This window comes from Empidonax traillii, unplaced genomic scaffold (assembly GCF_003031625.1).
Source record: "Empidonax traillii isolate 1590-97213 ecotype Southwest subspecies unplaced genomic scaffold, ASM303162v1 scaffold55:size2822071, whole genome shotgun sequence".
Classification (NCBI taxonomy): domain Eukaryota; kingdom Metazoa; phylum Chordata; class Aves; order Passeriformes; family Tyrannidae; genus Empidonax; species Empidonax traillii.
In genome coordinates, this window is record NW_020955248.1 from 1,304,267 (window position 1) to 1,323,764 (window position 19,498).

Sequence of the window (19,498 nt, forward strand, 5' to 3'; positions counted from 1 at the left end):
TGTAACGTTGTGAGGAAGAACCTTTCTCACTTCCCTCGATTTATTTTTACCGACAGCTGGAATTTCGAACTAGGTTTGGGCGGCATTAGGCTCTCCTCGTGGTAATTAACACGGCTCCAGAGGGAAAGTACAGGAACTATAATTAGCTTGGAGCCAGTAGCGGAGGAAAGTGATGACGCCAAGCCAGAGGCCTGGATGAGCACAGCTCGTGGGGACAGAGCGGTGTGGGTCCCCGGTTCGGCAGAGGGATGTGGGTCCCGGGGTTGGCACAGGGATACAGGTCCCAGGGTCAACAGAGGGGTGCAGGTCCCAGGTGGGGCAGGCCCTGCAGCAGCCGCCCGCAGAGGGCACCAGTAGGCCGGGGAGTGCCTGCCTGAGCAGCCGGGCTCAGCAAACGCTCTTGCTGCCCGTGCGCTCGAGGTGAATTGGCCGAGTAAACCAAGTCCCTAGTCCTTCGGGAAGGGAAGGCGACCTCGCAGGAATGGCCGGGTCGCTCGGGAAAGGGATTTTCCACCCACCAGCTTGTCTTCAGCCGGCCAGAACCACCCTGGCACCCCCTGCTCTGTCCCAGAGTTTGTTTGGTTTCTCTGCCGCGTGTGTTTATGTAAACGCTGCGATGTTTTTCAGATGCGCTTGTGTGGGGCAGCGAGAGCTTTTGAGCGCTTCCTGCTGGATTGTCGGCTCCGACCCGTGACGTGAGTTTCCCTTTCCCCCTCACATTCCTCTTTCTTTGGCAAGGCGTTCTGCCAGAGACCTTTCACTTTCCCGAAGCTTGGTACCGTGGTCTTTTGTTCCCTTTTGTTGTTTTCTTGCTCTGGCTGACTGCAGCAGCCAGTTCCTGGGGGGTTGGCTCAGTTTTAACTCTGCTACTCTCTCTTGGAACAGGCTGGCAGCACCTCTTCTGACATCACCTCGGACCATGTACCTCTTTATGCAATCCCCTGGATTTACAGCCCTGCCATTCCTGGACCTTGGTTAATCTCCATGCTTTTGCAATACTTTTAAGCATCTTTCCCAGTGGAGGGTTGCAATTAGAGAGGCAAGTATAGAGTTGCATACTTCTCTAGAGGGAGAGCAGGTCTGAGCTCCTTTAATCTAATAGGAAATGTCTCCTTTCCTTCATATGCAGCACTTTCTTGTGGTATGCAGTCATCCGCCAGGATTGCTCCCTTCCATTTCTTTCAGCAGTTTCCCTTTCAGCTGTGGGAAGACCTGTCCTGGGTGATCAAAGGCGTCCTTCTACAACTACAGGAGCAGAATGAGGAAACAGGATGATGGATAAGGGATCAGAAAACCTGCTGGCTAGATCTCTGCAATTAGGCATGTCTTGGAGCAAGACTCAGGAAAATGCTCAGCTATGCTCGCTGCCTCAGTTTACCTGGTCATTAGCGTGGGAGTAATTGCATTTGCTTCCTTTTGGGGAATTGCCTTGACCTCTGTAAACCAAATTTCCTTTCCATTGATTCTGTCATTATAGCAACTGGCTCAGCAAGACAAGTGAGAGAAGCAAGTACCAGAGTTAGAGGTGAGCTGTGCAGCTTGCTGATTCCTGGTGTTTGAGCTCTCCTTCCAAACTGGGCAGCTCGAGGGGTGTCTCGATCCCTTGACTGAGCTGGCAGCAGTGCCCTTCTGGACAGTATGGGGAGTGAAAGTGCCTCCTTACACCCTGGGGAAGGCTCAGATGGGTTTGCAATTGTGGAAAGCTTCTTTCCGAGAGAATCTGGGACATTCAGGGGATGCTCTGAGAACGTGGGAATGCTCTTGCTGCCGAGGAACATTATTGGCAGCAGGCAGTGATGAAATAAAACTGTCAGAACGGAAGCCCTAGTCATAGCCATGTCTCAGGGGCTGATAGGTTATGTAGCTGGTGAGCCAAAACCTGAACAGGGAGAGGAAGACCTGCCAGGTTAGATAGAGAGAGCTGCTTAAATTTACGTGGCTGAAGTGAGCACTGAAGGCCCTGAGCCCGCAAGGGGGAGCCTCGGTGGAGTTATTCACAGCACTGCTGATGAGATCAGCTCCAGACTGGAACAGATCCGCTACCGATACTGTGCACTCGAGACTCAGGAGTCGACAGAGGCACTAGAAAACGTGAACAGATTCACCCATTCTTGCTCTAGCCCTCAATTGCTGTGCTGTTGCTGACAGACGGAAGGGGCGTCATTAGAAAGCACAAGTATTGGGGGGGGGGGGGGGGGAAAGTAGTTTAAGAGCATGGATTTTGCTGAGATATAGTTTGGCTCTAAAGAACAGCAGGAGGGAGAAGGAGAAAAACCCTATTGCAAAGGCATTTCTCACAGGCATCCAAGCATGATCTGAGCAGAGATTGGCAACACAAAACTAGGCATCCTGAAGCAAATCGGGGAGCCCAGCTGTGGCAAATCCCCCAGCCTGGATGATGAATACATCCCTGCATTGCGGTTACAGCGAAGTGTGACTTAGATTTTGCTGGGGATATTTAGTGTAGCAGCTGCCCCGGGGAGCTCAGAGGCGCAGGCGTGTGCAGCCTCTCTTTCACAACGTGGCACAGGGAGGAGGTATTCCCTCTGCAGGGTGCCCTGGTGCCGAACGCACGTGTACTCAGCTGTGCAGCTGGCTCAAGTGTGGCAGCTGGTGAGTTTGAATAGATGGGTTTTGGCCTGGGCTTGAAAATCCCCCATTGCCAGCAATCCTGCTTTGGCTGCAGCTGCCTCGAGTTCCCTAGGAAACTTCAGTGCTGGCTTAAGTTGGAACTGTGAAACAGCCAGAGGAGGCAGTCCGGTGGCGCCCTCCCTCCATCCAGGCTGCTCAGTCTCTGCCGCTTGGCACTGCAGCCAGCTTCTAGCCTGCTTTCCATGACGGTGAGGATCAGCAGGGCAGAGCGATCCCAGTGCTGGGGCATGGTGCATGTGGAGCTAGGAATGAAAAAGAAAACTGTGACCCAAGAGGAGGAGGAGGAGGGAGATGCAGAGTCTGCATACACAGATTTCCCAAGGACCTGACTTTTCATAGGCTCCTTTTTAGTCCCTCTGGTTTCATCTGTCCTAGTAAGCGCTACAGGAGCATGGCTGGGCCTGAGCACTGCCTCAGGATGTTGGCTCACGCCGTGCAGTTGTTAGCAACCTCATGCCGTGCAGTTGTTAGCAACCTCTGTGCCTTGGTTTTGGGTAGTGTTAGCTAGCGGTGCCACAGCACCCAGGCACAGCTGGGGGCCAGGGTGGGCTGGGGACTGTTCCCACCAGAGCCCTATGTCACCATGCATTTAACCCCATGAATGGGAGTTGTGCTCTGCTCCTTGCTTTTGGGGTAAGAGTGAAACAGCTAAACCCTGTAAGCCCAGGTCTCTCAGAAGGCAGGCTTTTGAAGTATAGTCGCCTGAGCCTGTATATTTACCCCCTAATTTTCCACTGTTTCCCTCCTCGAAGATGGGAAATGTCATGCAACAGGTTGTAGGTGAGTGTGTGGGATGGGAGTGTGTGTGCCAGACTGAAACTGGGAAATGCTAATGCTCTGTCTGCTGGTTACAGCTGAACACTGAGTTGTGACTCAGTGTCCTACACCCCATGCTATGGATCACTGTGTTTGACCTGCTGCCATGCAGGGTGGGAGAGATGCTATGAGAAAACATTGCCCAATTACATGAGGTCATGTGAGTGTGGGGGTCTGCTCCTGGATGCAGGGGATTAGGGAGGCCTGGACACAGATATGTTGAGTTTGGCCCTCTGGCTCTCCTGCCGTGAGCAGGCAGAACAAGGAGCCTATGGAGCACGGGATTCTGCAAGAGCTTTCTGTGCATGCATACCTCTGTCCTAGTTCCCCTGCCACCCCAAACTACATCTGATTTGGGAACTCAGGGAGCAGAACAGGGGCAGAGCTCATGTACCCCCCATTTAATGTGCTGCTGACAGACGTCCCCTAGCCAGGAGAAGGATCAGGTGAACACCTCTGGGGGTGTTTGACCAGCCTCTGCTTTTTATTTACCTGGAGGGGCTGTGTTCAAGCAACACACTGTTCATCTCAGCTCAGCAGCATTTTGAAGGCACTGTCTACATTCTGTGTCTTGATGCAACCATGTTGCATCTTTGCTGTCCCCGATTTGCAGCCCAAGCCCTCTCCTCTATGCAGAAAGGGGAGATGTTCCCAGCAGAGGCTGCTTGTCTTTCCATGTCACTCCTCAAACAGAGTAGCTTTGCATCTTGAGTAGCTTACTTCCCTGCAGCGGCGCTCTGGCTGAATTTCCGGAGGAGGATTCGTGCTGGGAGTTGATGGGGTTAAAAGTGGTGTCACAGTGTGATTCAAGAGTGGGCTATTGGACTTCTTCCCTCTGCTGTCTCACTGCTGTGCTGCTCCTGCAGCCAAGCAGCCACTTGCTGGTGTCCAGAGCTAGTGTGAGGCCCTCTTCAGCTCATCCTGAGCCAGGTCTCTGGGGAGCTGTCTCTCTGAGGGAGCTGTTCAGGAAAGATTTCCACCCCTTTCCTAATGAGGCCGAGTGAGTAATAGGGATGTTCCTCGGGGATGGTCTTGTTAGGAGGGCGACGTGCATGTTCAGGAGCAGAAAGCAGGTCTCCACTAGCCTTTTCCCCTCGCTGTTGTGCAGCAGAGGTGGATGTGTGTCCCATCTTGACAGAAGAGATAAGCTGCCTGTCATCCTCACATTGTCCTTATCAGATCTCCTGGCTTGGCAAGTCTGTTTGTTGGCAATGTGTTTCAGGCTATTCAGCCTGGGATATGATAAGATTACTCTGGGGTGAATTGCATTCAAAGCATTTAGTTTAAAATACTCTTTTCCCCTCTCTGGAGCAACTGTTCTCCATCCAGGAATCTGACTGCAATTAAAACCTAGTGTTTGCTCTGCTGCTGGGGGCTTTTGGGGAGGGGAGGATAGTGGCAGAAGGAAACCTGGGGACGGCCAGAAAGACACAAGCAGGTTTTGGCCAGTGGTGAGGAATTAAAGGACAGCAGGAAAAGGCACAAACTGGAAGGAAGGGAAAGAGAACCGGAGACGAAACAGTCTGTCATTCCAACAGTCTGTTGGGAATGCAAAATAAATATTCACTGTGGTCAAGTGAGGGCTTATGTACTACTGGCTACGTGGGTCAGAAAAAGAGTAGAGGTTCATGGGTGCATTCCAGAGAAGGGACAGGATGCCTGTATGGGATAGGGCATCCCTTAGTGCCCCGTATAGTGCTGGAAAGAGAGACTGGGTGTCCCAACAGTGCAAAGCAGCTGCAAGCAGCTGCTGCCCTGCTCCTTGTGGTACCTTGAGGAGCAGGGCTCCTCTGGGCTCTAATGCTGTCTTGGAAAGCTCCTTCGCCTGGTGGCAACTCTAAGCAAGACTATGGATGTATCCTCACTGGAAAGCAGGGAAAAAGTAATTTAACACTCCCTGCAGCAGTGGGAGCTGGAACCTCCTCTGCACATTGGTTGTGCTTGAAGCTCCTGCAGTGGGTCAGGATCAGTTCTTTTCCTTGCATCTTGCTCTGAAGGTCCATGAGTTCAAATATTTCTGGTGCCTTTCCCCCTGGAAAGTGTGAGGAAAGGAATACAGAGTCCTTTGTGTGGGCCTGATCTTTTCTTAGGTCTCCTTTAGATGCCTGCAGTTCCCTCTTTAGATGCCCATTTCCCGCACTGAGTCAATCATTTGGGGATTTAGATTCCCTTTTTTTTTGGCAGCTTTTCTTTCCCATTTTCATCTGGTTTGGTTTTTACCATTTCCTTTTGCAGGGCCATCAAAGGGAGTTTGTTCAAGTTGATTTTGGAGAAACAGATAGTTTTGACCTGACAACCTCTTCTTCTGCAGACCTCAGCCATGGCTTTAGATCCAGGGTATGTTGCCCATTCAGACCCTCTCAAAGCTGATGTGGTAAGGTGGCTTGCTGCTTCCCAGTGGGGATGAGGGTTACTTGGCTTTAGTGACGTGAGCATGGGAGAACAGACTTTTTTGCTTTTTGTTTTCCCTCCCATTCTTTCCAGCCCATGAGCTGTTAATTCTTGTGGCTTTTCAAAACTTGCTATTTATCCCTTAGTATTTCTTTCTCTCTCTCTTTATTTTTTTTCTAGTGGAAGAGCCACCCTTGGCATTGTGCCTCATGAGTGTGACTCAGATGGATTCTGCTTGCCTGAAAGATTCCTGTAAGTCCTCATAGTTGTCCAACCTGCCTGGGCTCAGCACTGGAACCCGTGAGAAACACACTCAAAGCGAGTCATGCAGTGCCAGCAGCCTTGTTCTCCCTGTGTGGGATGGAGTGCTGTGCGCAGGGGCTTGGCAGTCACTCTCACTTCATGCCTTTGCTGTCCTGTGGGGTTGAATCTGGGATGGCTGCTTGGAGCTCAGTGGAGGGAGGTCCCCGTGGACCGTTTGTGTATGGTGCAACATTTTGCTTATTCTAGTTCCAGCCAACTGGTCTCATGCTGTCTCTGTTGTGGGAAATGGTCCCCTTGCAGTCTGCAAAGCTGGGCTTGGAGCATCTTGGAAGTTCCCTGGCTTCCACTGTTGGAAGGCTTCTGTTCTTTGAATGCCTCTGGTTTTCAAACTTAATTGGAGCCACCCAAGGGCTAATTTTTTCCAGAGGCGCTGAATGCCTCAGTACCTCCTGCTGGTAGTAAATGGCGTGACCAGAGATCAGCATCTCTAATACTCCAGCTGTATTAGCTAGGGGACCACAGCATCCTTTCAGGTTCTTGCAGAGGTTTGCAAAGGTTTTGGACTTGATTTGATTACGTGGCCATAGAAACTTCAAGATGAGAATCCAAACAAGAAGAGTAGGCTTTGGATATGAACTTAGGTGTCTGTGCCTCAATTTCCTCACGTGCAAGATGAGGGAGCTGCTATCTGCCTTACTCAATGGTAAGATAAAACTTACTGTTGGAGATGTTAATCTTTGAGTGCAGGATGCAAGTGGAGCATAAGACCTCATGAAGCTGATCCTTTGTGGAGAGCTCTTTGAAAGATCCTTTTCTCGCTGAGCTAATAATATCTCATCCAGAAGATCTAGGTAAAGCTGGGAGATCCCAAAAGTCTCAGAGAGGGGGAAGCTGTGAGCCTTCTATGTATCTTCTCTTTGTCAGTAGGGATGCTTTCAACACAAGTGCATTTTTATCTCCAGGCATGTTTTTGAAAGCCTTTCCCACAACCCACATTCCTGGCATGCACCCATGAGTGAAAGAATTAGAGAAATGAAGTCTGGAAATGGAACTGGGTGGCATGTAATCAGTCCTCTGACCTCCCTTCCCCACCCTGTGCCAGTTTTGTTCATTCTCCTGCCCCTCAGGCAAGCTGGGGACTCAGAAGACATGACTCATCTGACTGCTTGGGTTGATGACATGGCCCTGGTGCCTTATGAACCAGCTTCCTTGCAGACGAACTATCTTTCTCCCCTTCCTCATGCACAGCTCGTACCACACAAAATTGTTGCCACAGACTTCAGAGCTGCCTGAGAGAGAGGTTCCCTGCAAAGGTACAAGGACATAACTTGGCTATGGGGATGGAAACCATCCATCAGAGCACATCTGAACTCCCCATGGAGATGGGAGATGCCAGTCACTCTTACACCACCACCTTTCTGATAGGGTGAACAGAGAGATGGAGTCTGATAGAGTCTGTTCCCTTTGCTGTTGATCTGCTTTCTTGGTGCAGGTTCTCTCTTTCACTGCTGTCCCTAGCCCTGAAGAAAGGTGTGGGTTTTTTCCATGCTCCAGTTCTATAGCTAGCTTTTTCCTTCCTCCTTCTTATTTCCCACATCCTAAGGAAGAGAAACCGCACCCTACGGCTGAAGGGGAATGATGTTTGTGGAGAGCGTGCTGGGTGCTGACAGCCTCTGATTTCTTTCCCCCAGGTTCAGAGCATGGATGCTACTTCCATACTTCCCACTGTCAGGTAGCTGGGGCAGGAGGGGTGACAGGAGATTTGCCTCCAGTCCTTTGTTCCTTCCCATTTTACTTGATCTGAATGCAGAGACTTCAGTGCTTTCCCTAATGGAGCAGCCCCTCTCTGGTCAACCTCTTAGGCAGGAGCTTAGTGCTCATGGGCACTGCTTTCTTTGTGCTCATCATTGCTTTGGCTTCTCCTACATCTCCTGGACAGTCCTCTCCTGTACACACCCTTCAGATCCACAGACCTGCTTACCCAGTCTCTTGCTTACCTCAGTTTGGCTGAGGTAAGTACACTTTGTTCTCTCGATCCTCCTCCATTAGGAAGCTGGCTGGCTTTCCAAGCTTAGGGATCGGTTGGCTGAAGGTTGCAGCACAGTCTGCTGAGAGGCAAACCAACACCTCTTGACTAAAGGGGAAACCAGTTCTGTCAAACCTATCTGGGAATTTCTGTGACTGGAAGCTGGAGGACCGAGCGTCTCCATCAGGAGGTGGTGGAAACTTCTCAGTCATGTCCTGAGCCCTGGCCTCTGAAAATCCACCCCACAGTCCTCTAAGGCAAGGGGCATTCCCCCCCTAGGCCTCATGAATGAGGGACACCAAGGCAGAAACAGGGCTTAATCACAACTGCTGGGAGGAATCACAACCAGGGTCCAGATGAGGTCAGAGAACACAGTTTAAATCAGGTCACTACTTGATATTTATTGTGTGGAGTCTTTCTTTTTTCTTTACTCCCGCACTGAAATCTTTCCCCAGAGGCTATTCAAGGAAATAAATAGCCAGTGGAAAGGGACAATAGCTTGCTGTGGAGTACAAATTATATGAAGCTGTAGGAAATAATAGCAGTGTGAGCAGCTGCTACTTCAAGAAAGAATGCATGGTTGGTCTCTCCAGCTCCCTTTGCCTTGAGCAGATGCTGATGCCTGGTCCAAGGCACAGGCTCCCTGGTGCCTTGTGTGCAATATGGGACAGGCACCTTCTCCCCTCTGCAGCATTGTTGTCCTCCAGTGCTGCTTCTTTGGTTTCAAATTAGCACTGAGCTGAAATCGCAGCCTTCCGTGGGGGTGTTAAGGGGATCTTTTCCCTCTTTTTGCAGAGCTTGGTTTGATGTGGGGTCAGTGGCACATACATCCATGCACCTGGCATGGCTGCCTTGCCTTTCCCTCTCTCCTTCATCCCTTCTGGACTGAGCTTCACATCTGGTGATGACCCGTGCCAGTCCTGCAGGGGACTGTTCATAGCTCATGCTGCCTAGAGAGAATGTGTTGGCTGCTTTCCCCTCGGAGCCCCTTGCAGCCCTTCCTCAGAACACCACTGGGAGAGATGGTAGGGGCAATTTTGGTTTGCTAGTGTGGATTTTGGGGGTTGTCCCTGCCAAAAAAGGCTCTGAGAAACCTCTGACAGCTGAGGCAGTTTGGCTACTTTGGCTGGGAAGTGGGGAAACCTGTGGTTTTCCTCAGGGCTTCATACCTAGCTGGCTTATCTCCTGCCTGAGTGAGAAACCAAAATAAATACTGCTGTCAGCAATGATGCTGCTGAGGATCTTGGCAGCCTGCTGGGGAGGGTGGCATTCAGTCTGTTCTCAACAGCTGTGTGGGTGCCCTGTGGTAGAAGTGGCAGCTCTAGGCTATGGTACATGAGGTACTGCTGTCTGGAGGACCCCAAGGATCTTGAGATCCCGTGAGTGCTCCTGGTGGCCTGAGATCTCCTTAGAACCTACCAGAAAGGCTGGGAAGGACTGTTAACGCTGAAATCTGTTGTATGGGACCTCTGCAGATATAGGCCCTGCATTTTATGGGGTGAAAGTACTCTGCAGACAATCTGCCCTGCCACCCTTCTGGCTGAAAGCCAAGATGATTGCAATTCATCTCTTCCCTCCTTATTATACGGTTTTGGTTTTTCTTTGTTTTCTCCATGCAAAATTTCAGGCCTGCTTCCTGTTGGAAATTCACCTTTCCCTTAGGTTGCCTATGGCCCCCCACCCTCACACCAAGTGACTACTTGTTTGGTCTCTTCCATCCCTCTAGAAATGCAGCAAATCCTCCTCTGGCATCAGTGGTGTGAACATGGGTGTCCCACGCTAGTACAGACCAACTGCCCTCTGGCCAGGTTGAACATCTCTGGGGCCCTGGAGGGGCACTCCCAGTTTTGTACCCTATTATAGGATCATCTCCCTGGGGGGTGAAGGGTTCCTGGATCCTGTGCATCAGTGGCTGCCAGCTTCCACAGCTATTGTTTATGTTTTCCTTACTGCACAGACCCTCCACCTCTTTTGCAGATGCTCTTTAGCCGGATTTCCTCTTTCTTTGGGATTTACATTCCCATGCTATCATTGTTTCCGCAGGCTTTCTGCTTTGCAGTGTCAGCAGGGAAGTATCAACCTGCCCCTTCCACCCTCCTTTCATCATCCCAATTGCCACCTCCAACTGCAATGGAGAAGTTTGGCTCTTCTGGGGTCCCTAAAGTCTCATCCCCTTCCTATGTGGGGAGCACATACCCCTGGCATGAGAGAAGCCATCAGCACAGGGCTGGTGTCTGACAATGTGGAGGCTCAACTCAGTAGATGAAGGAAGTCGCCAGCGCTGGCAGAGTTGCTGCCTGGTTTCCCACTATTGTTCCCAGTGGCAAATAAAAGGGGGGTGAACACCCCTGCTGAGCATTGTAAGAGGGGGATTAATGTAATCTTGATAAAATCTCATGGCCCCTCTCTGAGCAGCTCATGCCTCTTTCCTGCTCGTCTCCCTCTTGGCGTATTCTCACATCTATGGTACTTGTGGCTCTGCGCGTAACTCTCTGTGTGGGTAGTTTTCCTCATCCCTCAGACAGAATCATAGAATAAGTCAGGTTGGAGGGTACCACAGGGGGTTCATCTGGTCCAACCTCCCTCCTCAAGCAGACCCATCATAGAGCAGGTGGCACGGGATCGTGTCTAGACTGTTCTTGAATATCTCCAGTGAGGGAGACTCTGCGACCTCTCTGGGTAGCCCATTCCAGGACGTGGTCACCTGCACAGTAAAAAAGTTCTTCCTCGCATTCAGGTGGAACTTCCTGTGCATCAGTTTTTACCCCTTGTCTCTTGTCCTGTTGGTTGGCACTGCCAGGAAGAGCCTGGCTCCATCCTCTTGGCATGCCCCTTTTAGATATTTATACACATTGATGAGGACCCCTGTCAGTCATCTCTTCTCAAGGATAAATAGGCCTTGTCCCCTCAGCCTTTCCCTGTAAGAGAGATGCTCCACTTTGCTAGTCATTTTAGTAGCCCTCCACTGAACTCACTCTGGAAGCTCCATGTCTCTCTTGTCCTGAGGAGCCCAGAACTGGACAAAGTAGAAGATACATGCTGCTCTCTCTCCTGGGCAGCTGTAACGAAAGGGTTAATGACATTTGCAGTATATGCCTTAAGCAGCTGTGGTGGTGAAACTTGGTGTATGGGTGCCTACACACAAATCACAGAGGAAATAGGGTTTTGTTTCTGACCCTGCTTTTCATGTCAAAGTTTCACTGCGGTGTGGGATTTAACAAGCGAATAACTGCACAAGCGCAGTGAGTGGGGTCACCAGTAGGACACTTGATTTGTGGGGTACTTGTCTTGCACAACGCCCAGAGTAGACCCTGGAAAAATCACTGAAACCACGCCTGCTCTTGTCTCTCGTGTGAATGAGGAACTGAAAGTCACTTGTACCTTCGCTTTTCACCCAAATAAGGACTGCATAAAAATGACTCGGAAGGAACTAGTTGGGACCCCACTACCAAGAATCCCAGGGCACTGAAGGACCAACGGGACGCTGCTGAATCCATGGAGGTGACTATCTTCTATTTAGATTATCTCTCTCCTTTTTCCTCTCTCTTTCTCTTTTCTCTATACAATTAATTTTGTAAAATAAAGTTGGCATTGTTGAACCGCCATTTGGACTCATTTGCACCTTAATTTGGGCAGAGGACTTTAACATCAAATCGTAACATTTTAATTGGCATCACAGACAGGATATGCTGTTCTCTGACCCAAAGTGCTGTTTAACAGTTCAGAACTTTTACTGTTCTTCTTTCTGCCTGGTGGGCTCTGCCTCTCTCTAAAGGAGATGACCAAACTTTTACTGTTACAAGCTGTCTCCTTCTGAGGGAGGCTGAAGAAAACTGGTTACCCTGGGTGACCAGTGTAAGTCTAATGTTTTACTCTCTCTCCTGGAAAAGTCTGATAGTCGCCCCTCTCCCCTGGGGTTTGAATGGGCACAAACTAATTGAGATGATGTACAGGCAATAGCTGATCACATTATTAGTTTTCCCGCTGAATGAAAAATGGGAAGAGGGAAAGGTAAGTCACTCATTAAAGGTAAGTTATTTGTGCAGTTTTGGTTGCTTGTTTATCTTGCATGCAAAATGAAATCAAAAGCTCACCGCCACCTAAAAGAGTTGCAGAAGCAGAATATGACTTTGAAGTCAGAAAATTAGGTTCTTAAAACATCATTGTCTATTCAGAAAGAGACATGGGAGAAATTAGAAAAACTAGTAGACATATTTCTAAATAAAAAATTAGCAATTAGAAAAACTGCTGACTGTGGCTGAACGATGAGAAAAACAACTGCAGGAAAATCTAGGTAAGTTACTTGATAAAATCCCCAAATCCTCCTCTAATTCAGTCCAGCACATCCATAGGATGGCACGTTGTGAGGATCCCAAAACATAGGATGGGAACATTTGGAACAATGCTGATGATTTAGAGGAAGACCTTGCCCCTATCCCAGCACTAGTAAGAGTTCAGCCTTTAATTAGAATTGAAACTGCTGATGAGGGGGATAGAGAAGCCCACACTACTGTTCACACTGTTCCCTGGTCCACCCCAGAGTTAGGTAAATGGCAGGAAAAATATTCCAGATGTCCAGGGAAATCATAACCTGAGTATGTGCGGTGAGTTTCCCTTACAGGAGAGACTAGACCTTGCTGAATGAAGAAGAGGCAGAAGTATTTTTAACTACTACTCCAAGTAACCATAACTACTCACTGACTGCTGGAGCTGCTTATTAGGCTGGGGGCATAGACCCACAGGACAGAGGAAAGCCTGCTACTGTTAAGACTACAGATCTGGCAGCCTCTGTGCAAAAGGCACGATGTATTCAAACAATGTAAGAAAGACATCAATTAAGGCAATCCCCTATGGTAGCTCCCGTTGATCTGGCCAGATTAACTCCTCTCCTTTATGGCCCTCCAGATAGCCTGCAAATGTTTGTATCTGATGCCCAAGGTCATGAATGTTGCTGCAGCAACAGCAAAACCACCTAGAGACCAAATTCACATGCCTACTTGGTATGAATTCGTCTGGGAAATAGTGAATTATGAGTGTTATATAGGATGGGTTGGAGCAACCTCTGGGAAGACACCTGAAACCCCCTAGTGAGTATGTCAAATTTATACCACCACACCAAAGCCAAAATCTAAACCACAATTTGATTAGATTAAAAATACCCCTTGCTGCAGGTTGTGACGAGTTGGTCACAAAATGAAAGCTTTCTGTGTTACCCTTGGGAAGTAAAAGATAGCTCTGGAAAAATCCATCAGATTAGTATCAGATGGATAGTGCCTTCCTTTTAACCCACTGTGCATTGGTTAGACAGAGACCAAGCAATTCTGTTCTATGGTTTTTCCAGGTTACAGGTATCCTGCATGTTAGAAATCACACCTAGAGCTGAGGATTCCCTTACACCAGCTCCAAGTGTCCTCAAGGATTGTTTGCTTTTATGTGTAGTATATTTTGGGGGGGATTTAATTTGTGTATGTATCTGTAAGTTTTGTTTACAAATTTAACTAATTAAGGTTAACAAGTGTGGCATTTATAATCTGTGTTGGAAAGATATGCCTTGGTTTAATATGTTTATGCTTAATGAAAATAAGTGATTACTGCTTGTTTGCTTTCGCCTAAATCTGTAGAAGACCCGCTTCCAATGGGTATTCGTACGAAGACTGTGGAATATCTGGGATATCCTACAGATAGTAAATCCTTACTCCCCAAATAAAAAACAAATTACTGTGCAGTTTAGCCAGCCATTCGATTTTCCCATCATCAGTACCGAAACGCTACTGATTTAAAAAAGTCCACTGAATAAGTGTGCCTGGATAGCTGCAGATGATCACAATAAGAAACATAAAATTAATACTCAATGGATTATTCCATCCTTTTGAACTGCTTCAAAGCTGAGCTGAGTTGTTTATTTGGTCTTTTAAAGGTAAAGGCCAGGTGCTAAAAGGAGGAAGAGGGAATTCCTGCTGTAGTTTATGCCATAATATGTTTTGGTTTTCTATTAGTAGGAATAGTTATGATGCTAGCATGTTTGTGCTGTTATGTATATCATCATGTACATCCGCCGCTGAAATGGAGAAATCAACCCCAGGGGATGGAAGTGCTAATTCTGTCAACCTCATGTGGGAACTAGTTTTGGAATTTATGCGTCTTTGGAACCAAACAGACCAAGGAATTAGTGTGGCATTCCCTACATCAGCAGAGTAGGGCCTAAGATTTTTTTGTAACACCCACAGATCTACCAGTCAATTTAAGTGAACCCCAACTACAGAAATGATCTTATATTCTGGTACCTAGCCCTTGGTGGTTAGAGAGTAAATTACCTTTGAAATGGAGGGCCCGTTACCTATTAATGGAAGGAATATCTGTGGTTGTTGAATGCCCCTGGTTCCCACACCAAGTGAGACTTAATGATACATATTTTGCATACTATAATAACACAGAGGGACTTCAGTGTTGAAATAAGAGTAATGCATCACACCCAGAAGCCATCTCCTCACTAAACTCTGAAGAGACTGACCTACCTGGGATGATCAGGGGAAGTCTGCTATTACTAGGGATGTACAAAATCCTCAAATCCCCAACTAGTAGGATTTCTTGTCAATATTTCCCTTTTGATCCCATTTTTCATCTGCTAAAACAACTCGATTATTATGAAGCACCATACATTTAAAAGTTATTTTTTTGTTGTGTATAGAAATACCCAGCAGGGCAGGAGTATTACCCATAGATTTACTTGGTGGATAAATGGTTGCAATTGCAGTTGTTCAGTGTACGACTTCTTGCATTATCCCTTCTGCTTCATCCCTCTTTTCTCCCTCTGTCTGCTACGAGCACATCACCACTGTGGACAAAGCCAACGATTGAAGACAATGACCACTGATAGATGTTTAGTCCCGGGGTGGTACAAGGAAAGGGTTAATAACTTTGCAGTATATGCAAAACTTGTTGCAGGGAAAAAAGTGGTGGGTGCCTCTGCACAAACCACAGAGGAAACAAGGTTTCGGTTCTGGCCTTGGGAGGCGGGACCTACACTGATACTTCTCAGGTCAAAGTTCCACAAATGTATGTTACATAAGGAGTGAATAACTGTGCAAGCACAAGAAGTGGGGTGGGTGGGATCACTGGATAAATCCTAGTGAGAGCATTGTTTCTTTCTGGTCTGTATGGGAATTTGAGGGGGAGACTCCTCTACCTTGCTGGCCTGGGTTCTGGGTTTTGTCTCTGCCGTGACATCCATGTGTCACTTTGGACAGCAATGTAGGACAGGAGTTTTCTGAGTTTAGGTTCTGTCTTGGGATGTAACCTCTTGAGCTGTAGAAGGGTTTGTTTCTCCATGCTGGCTTAAAGGGAGTTCAGATAACTAACCCTGAGGGTTAAAAACAGTGTCTTTGTACTGCCCTTGTCCCTGCAAAGGGGCAGTGTGAGTTGCTGGAAAGAGAAACCTCTCATAGCCAGTGGGATGCTCCAGTATTTTGAGAGGGGGACTCTGGGCTCTGTGTTCTCCCTGGGATGGCTGCAGGGGAGCAGGGTGATGTGAAAGTGTGTACAGCTGTGTCATGGATGCAAGAGCGTGATGGTAAAGAGACCCAGTGCCAGAAAACACCAGCACCAGCACCTGTTCTTGCTGGTTCCACAATCAGCCCAGGGAGATTTCACCAATGGTTTCAGTGTCCTCAACAGCAAACAATTTCCCCAAGCCTGCTGAGTTTTATGACCCCCTGCTCTTAGTAAACATCTCAGGGAAAGGAGTGCTTATCAGTACTTCTCGCTTCAGGGTGTTTTGGGGAAGGGCAGAAGCTGTCTACCAGCTGTCTGTGCAGCAGCAGGATGACTGCACTCAGCTGCTCTCTGCAGGGCTGGGGAAGGGGGATGAGAGACCACTGGTCTCCTGAGCCTTGACCTTCTCCTCCTTCTCCTTTTTCTGCTTGACCTTTGGAGACTTACAATCTGTGATATTGACTCATCATAACTTTTACCTGGGAAGAAGACAGCAGGGGTGATACTGCTCTGTAAGGACAACATTCCCATGTCTCAGGGTTAGGGAGGATGGGGCTGTTGGACCTTCTGCACGTGGCTCCTCAGGCTAAAAGACTTAGGTCTTGATGGGGCTTGGATGGGAGGTTGCAGAGAGTCCCACATGCTGCTGTTGCGATCCATGCAGCTGAGGCTGAATCTAGAGCCACAAGAAGGGAAGGAGCTGGGATGCTGCTATGTCACTCCTGCAAAGGACTGTTCATAGCTTGTGCCATCTACAGAGCATGTGTTGGTTGCCCTCTCCTCCAAGCCCTTCCTCAGAGCACTGTGAGGAAGGATGATGTAGACCATTTTGGTGTACTGGTGTGGATTTTGGGAGCTGCCCCCTGACGCAAAAGGAAGGAGCTGGGATGCTTCTTTTGGCTGAGCTGTTACACACAGGAAAGGACTGAACATGGTGGTCACACCTCCATGACCAGCTGGGAAGATGCTTGTCCTGTGTGGTGTCTGAAGTAGCACCTCTAGGGGCTGTGCATGGTAGTCCTTCCACTGGGAGCCCACCAAGGAGGCTGGGAATTGCTTAAATCTCCTGAAGTCCCTAATGAGAAGTGTACATAAGGAAGCTTTTTTCTTTGGATCAAAGTCTTCTGGCTTAATAGCACCCACTGGAGCTTTGCAGAGGCAGGGGGCATGTTAATGTGTAAGCCACAAGGAAGTCTAGGGATGTAAAGTTCTTTGTGCAAAGCGTTTCTGGGCTAAACTGCTGGTGTCTCCCTGCCTGGTTACTCTACCCTCTGAAGAAAATGTCTGTAAGGGCTGCTGCTCCTGTCCTCTGTCACCCAGGGTCCTCAACTCAGCAAGGCTGAGTGAGAGGCTGGCAGGTCACAGCCACCCTCACCACTTGCATTTCTTGGGCAACATTGACTTTCCACCAAACCCCGTGTAGTGCCCCTGTGCTTTAACTCTCTTTGTACCTCTGCTGTCATGCTTTCCTTTCTTTCTGCTGAGGACAAGCCTGTTTTTATCTCCTCTCTCTCTGACGTATTTTCTCTCTTGTGGGATTCACTCAGCCCACTCTTCCCTCACTGTGAGAGAAGCTCATGCAAGACCTCCAGCATGGAGGGGTTTTGGCCATGAGAGGAGCATCAGCTGAGAGCAGTAGATGTTCACCTGGCTGGGGCACCTTCTCCAAGCAGCACCCTCTCACTTAAGGGGGCTGAGGAAGAATGGCTGAAGGAGCCTCACAGGCTATTTTTCTCTGTCTTAGGATCCATTTGAAATCTTAAATCTCGATATGAAGCCTGGGAACACCCTGAAGGTCAAGGGCAAAATATCCGCTGATACTAATGGGTAAGTACAAAGAAACCACTTTGACTTACCAGGATTGAAGGTGGGCTGTGGAGATAGGTGGTTTTCCGAGGTCACCAGATACAAAATGTGTGAGCATATCTGTGTTAGGGGAATCCCTATGTCACCACCTGTCACACTGATGGAGGAATTGGGTGCAGAGATGTGTGTTGGATCTCAAGTCTTCCAAGACCCTCTCCTGTGCATGCTGCTGACCTTCCTGCTGTTCATCCGCAGCTTCAGCATCAATCTTGGCTCCAGCTTGAAAGATCTGGCACTTCACTTCAATCCCCGCTTCAATGAGTCTGTCATTGTCTGTAACTCCAAATGCTCCAACGTGTGGCAGAAAGAGCATCGTGACAGCCACTTCTCTTTCTTCAGGGGCTGCACTGTCAAGGTGAGGAGTCTGTGGTGGGTGTTGGGGGTGTTTGTGTGGTGAGGGGAAACCCCTGGTTAACAGATTCCCATACCCTGGTTTTCCCAGTCCCATCCAATACTTCATGCTCCCTCACAACAACCCCTCATCCTCTGGGTTTTTGGTCTTGATTGTCATTCCCACTCCTCCTTCAAAATCCCAGTGCTGCTTCTGGGAACTGTGTGTGCGTCCTGTTTGTCTCAGGCTTTGTAAGTGCTTCCTGACCCCCCCTACCTGCCCATCGGGTGAGTGTACCAGGGGCATGTATGAAGGTAAAAGGAGTCTCCAATGAGCAGGATCTTGCTGCTCTCTACCTTATTTCTATCTCTAATTTCCTCCTCTGTAAACACAGGCTTTAAGGCAACCTAGAGTTTGGAGCAAAGTCCAAAAACCTCTCCCTCAGCTCTTCTGGATCATTACTCCTGGATCCATGCTGCCAACCTGTCCTCTCTCTTCTCCTGCCAGGGATGCTGTCCTGGTTGCTGTCTCACTCCATCTGATGTCCCAAGTCATTGATAGGGCTGCATTTAGGAGAAGTCCAGTTTCTATTGCTGTGGAGAGAAAGCTTGTTTCCTCAGGCATGATGGGCTCTTGGGGAGGGGGTAGTGAGATGGTGGCTTGGGAGAACGTTCCCTTTGGTTTGCAATGATCAGTGATGCATTCTCATCCTGTCTGCTTGTGTGTGTTTATCAGTAAAGTTCCTTTTTCCAGTAAGATGTTGAGGGCATTGGGGGGTCAGGTTTAATCTGCCCTGTTCAGAGCAGAACAGTGGCATATACATTCCATGTGTACATGTACATATACATTCCATAAGGACATGTAAAGACATTGGGTTTAGTTGCTCTGAGTTTACAATCTGAGTAGGTGAAACAGTCTCAGGAGAGATCCTGTTCCCAAATCATTGTTTGTATACCAGCCTAGACCCTTGATATCAACTACTCATTTCCTGAATCACCCTCAGCTCAACCCCCAGCAACTTGATTAAGGTTGTAGTGAACAGGTTTGACCCTCTCAGTCAGGCCTTTTGTCTAGATGCTGACCTCTGAATACCCTCCTTGTCCTCAATTCCCTTCCTCCCCTCTCTTCTTCCAGTTCCTCATTGAAATGCTGACAGACAAATTCCGTGTGAAACTACCAGATGGGCATGAAGTGTGTTTCCCCAACCGGCACAGCTACCGCAAGATCAACTACATGAACATCATGGGAGGCTTCAAGATCACCTCCTTCAAGCTGAGCTGATGGGTGCCGCTTCCCAGCTCTAATAAAAGACCAAGCCAGTGGAACACCGCTTGCTCCATCTGCTTTGTCTTCTCTGAGATCTTTGGGTCTGCCTCTGTGTAAGCCACTGTCAAAGCCCAAGGTTTTTCCATAAAGCTCCCAGATAATGTCAGGTACTTTTTAGGTCGTAAGAGGATGTGGGGTTGAAGGGGTAGTAGATAAGCCAAAGCAGGATGTAGGTGGGGTTCGGGAGGAGGAGGAGGTCACTATATGATTGCTTGGGAAATGGTTGTGTAATGTCTTCATAGTGCTCCATTTCTTCCTGCACCTGAGCTTTTGGGAGGGAGGGATAGAAGAATGGGAATAAAAGCATGGATGTGAGTGATGTGGCATTTTGCGCC

General features: G+C 48.6%; 1 protein-coding gene across 3 annotated transcripts; it reads left to right on the forward strand.

Moving 5' to 3' along the window:
• The first annotated feature begins 356 nt into the window (after positions 1-356).
• Positions 357-19,177, forward strand: LGALS2 (galectin 2). 3 transcript variants are annotated; one of them, XM_027879473.1, is made up of 7 exons: positions 558-572; positions 5,704-5,805; positions 6,040-6,116; positions 11,552-11,650; positions 17,385-17,467; positions 17,702-17,861; positions 18,972-19,177. In XM_027879473.1, exons 3-7 carry the CDS (start codon positions 6,069-6,071, stop codon positions 19,116-19,118), a joined length of 537 nt encoding a protein of 178 aa, XP_027735274.1. In that variant the 5' UTR covers positions 558-572; positions 5,704-5,805; positions 6,040-6,068; the 3' UTR covers positions 19,119-19,177. The 3 variants fall into 3 exon arrangements, with proteins under 3 accessions (XP_027735273.1, XP_027735274.1, XP_027735275.1); XM_027879472.1 differs by lacking the exon at positions 5,704-5,805 and having other exon boundaries at positions 357-570; positions 6,038-6,116; XM_027879474.1 differs by lacking the exons at positions 558-572; positions 5,704-5,805; positions 6,040-6,116; positions 11,552-11,650 and adding an exon at positions 16,434-16,926.
• Positions 19,178-19,498: the final 321 nt, after the last annotated feature.

What these genes read in the sequence shown, in the direction of transcription:
- LGALS2 (XM_027879472.1), top strand. Translation starts at nt 482, where the DNA reads ATGGCCGGGTCGCTCGGGAAAGGGATTTTCCACCCACCAGCTTGTCTT. An exon ending in GCACCCCCTGCTCTGTCCCA is followed by an intron (nt 571 to 6,037) that starts GAGTTTGTTTGG and finishes TATTTTTTTTCT; the next exon opens with AGTGGAAGAGCCACCCTTGG. An exon ending in ATATCCGCTGATACTAATGG is followed by an intron (nt 17,468 to 17,701) that starts GTAAGTACAAAG and finishes GTTCATCCGCAG; the next exon opens with CTTCAGCATCAATCTTGGCT.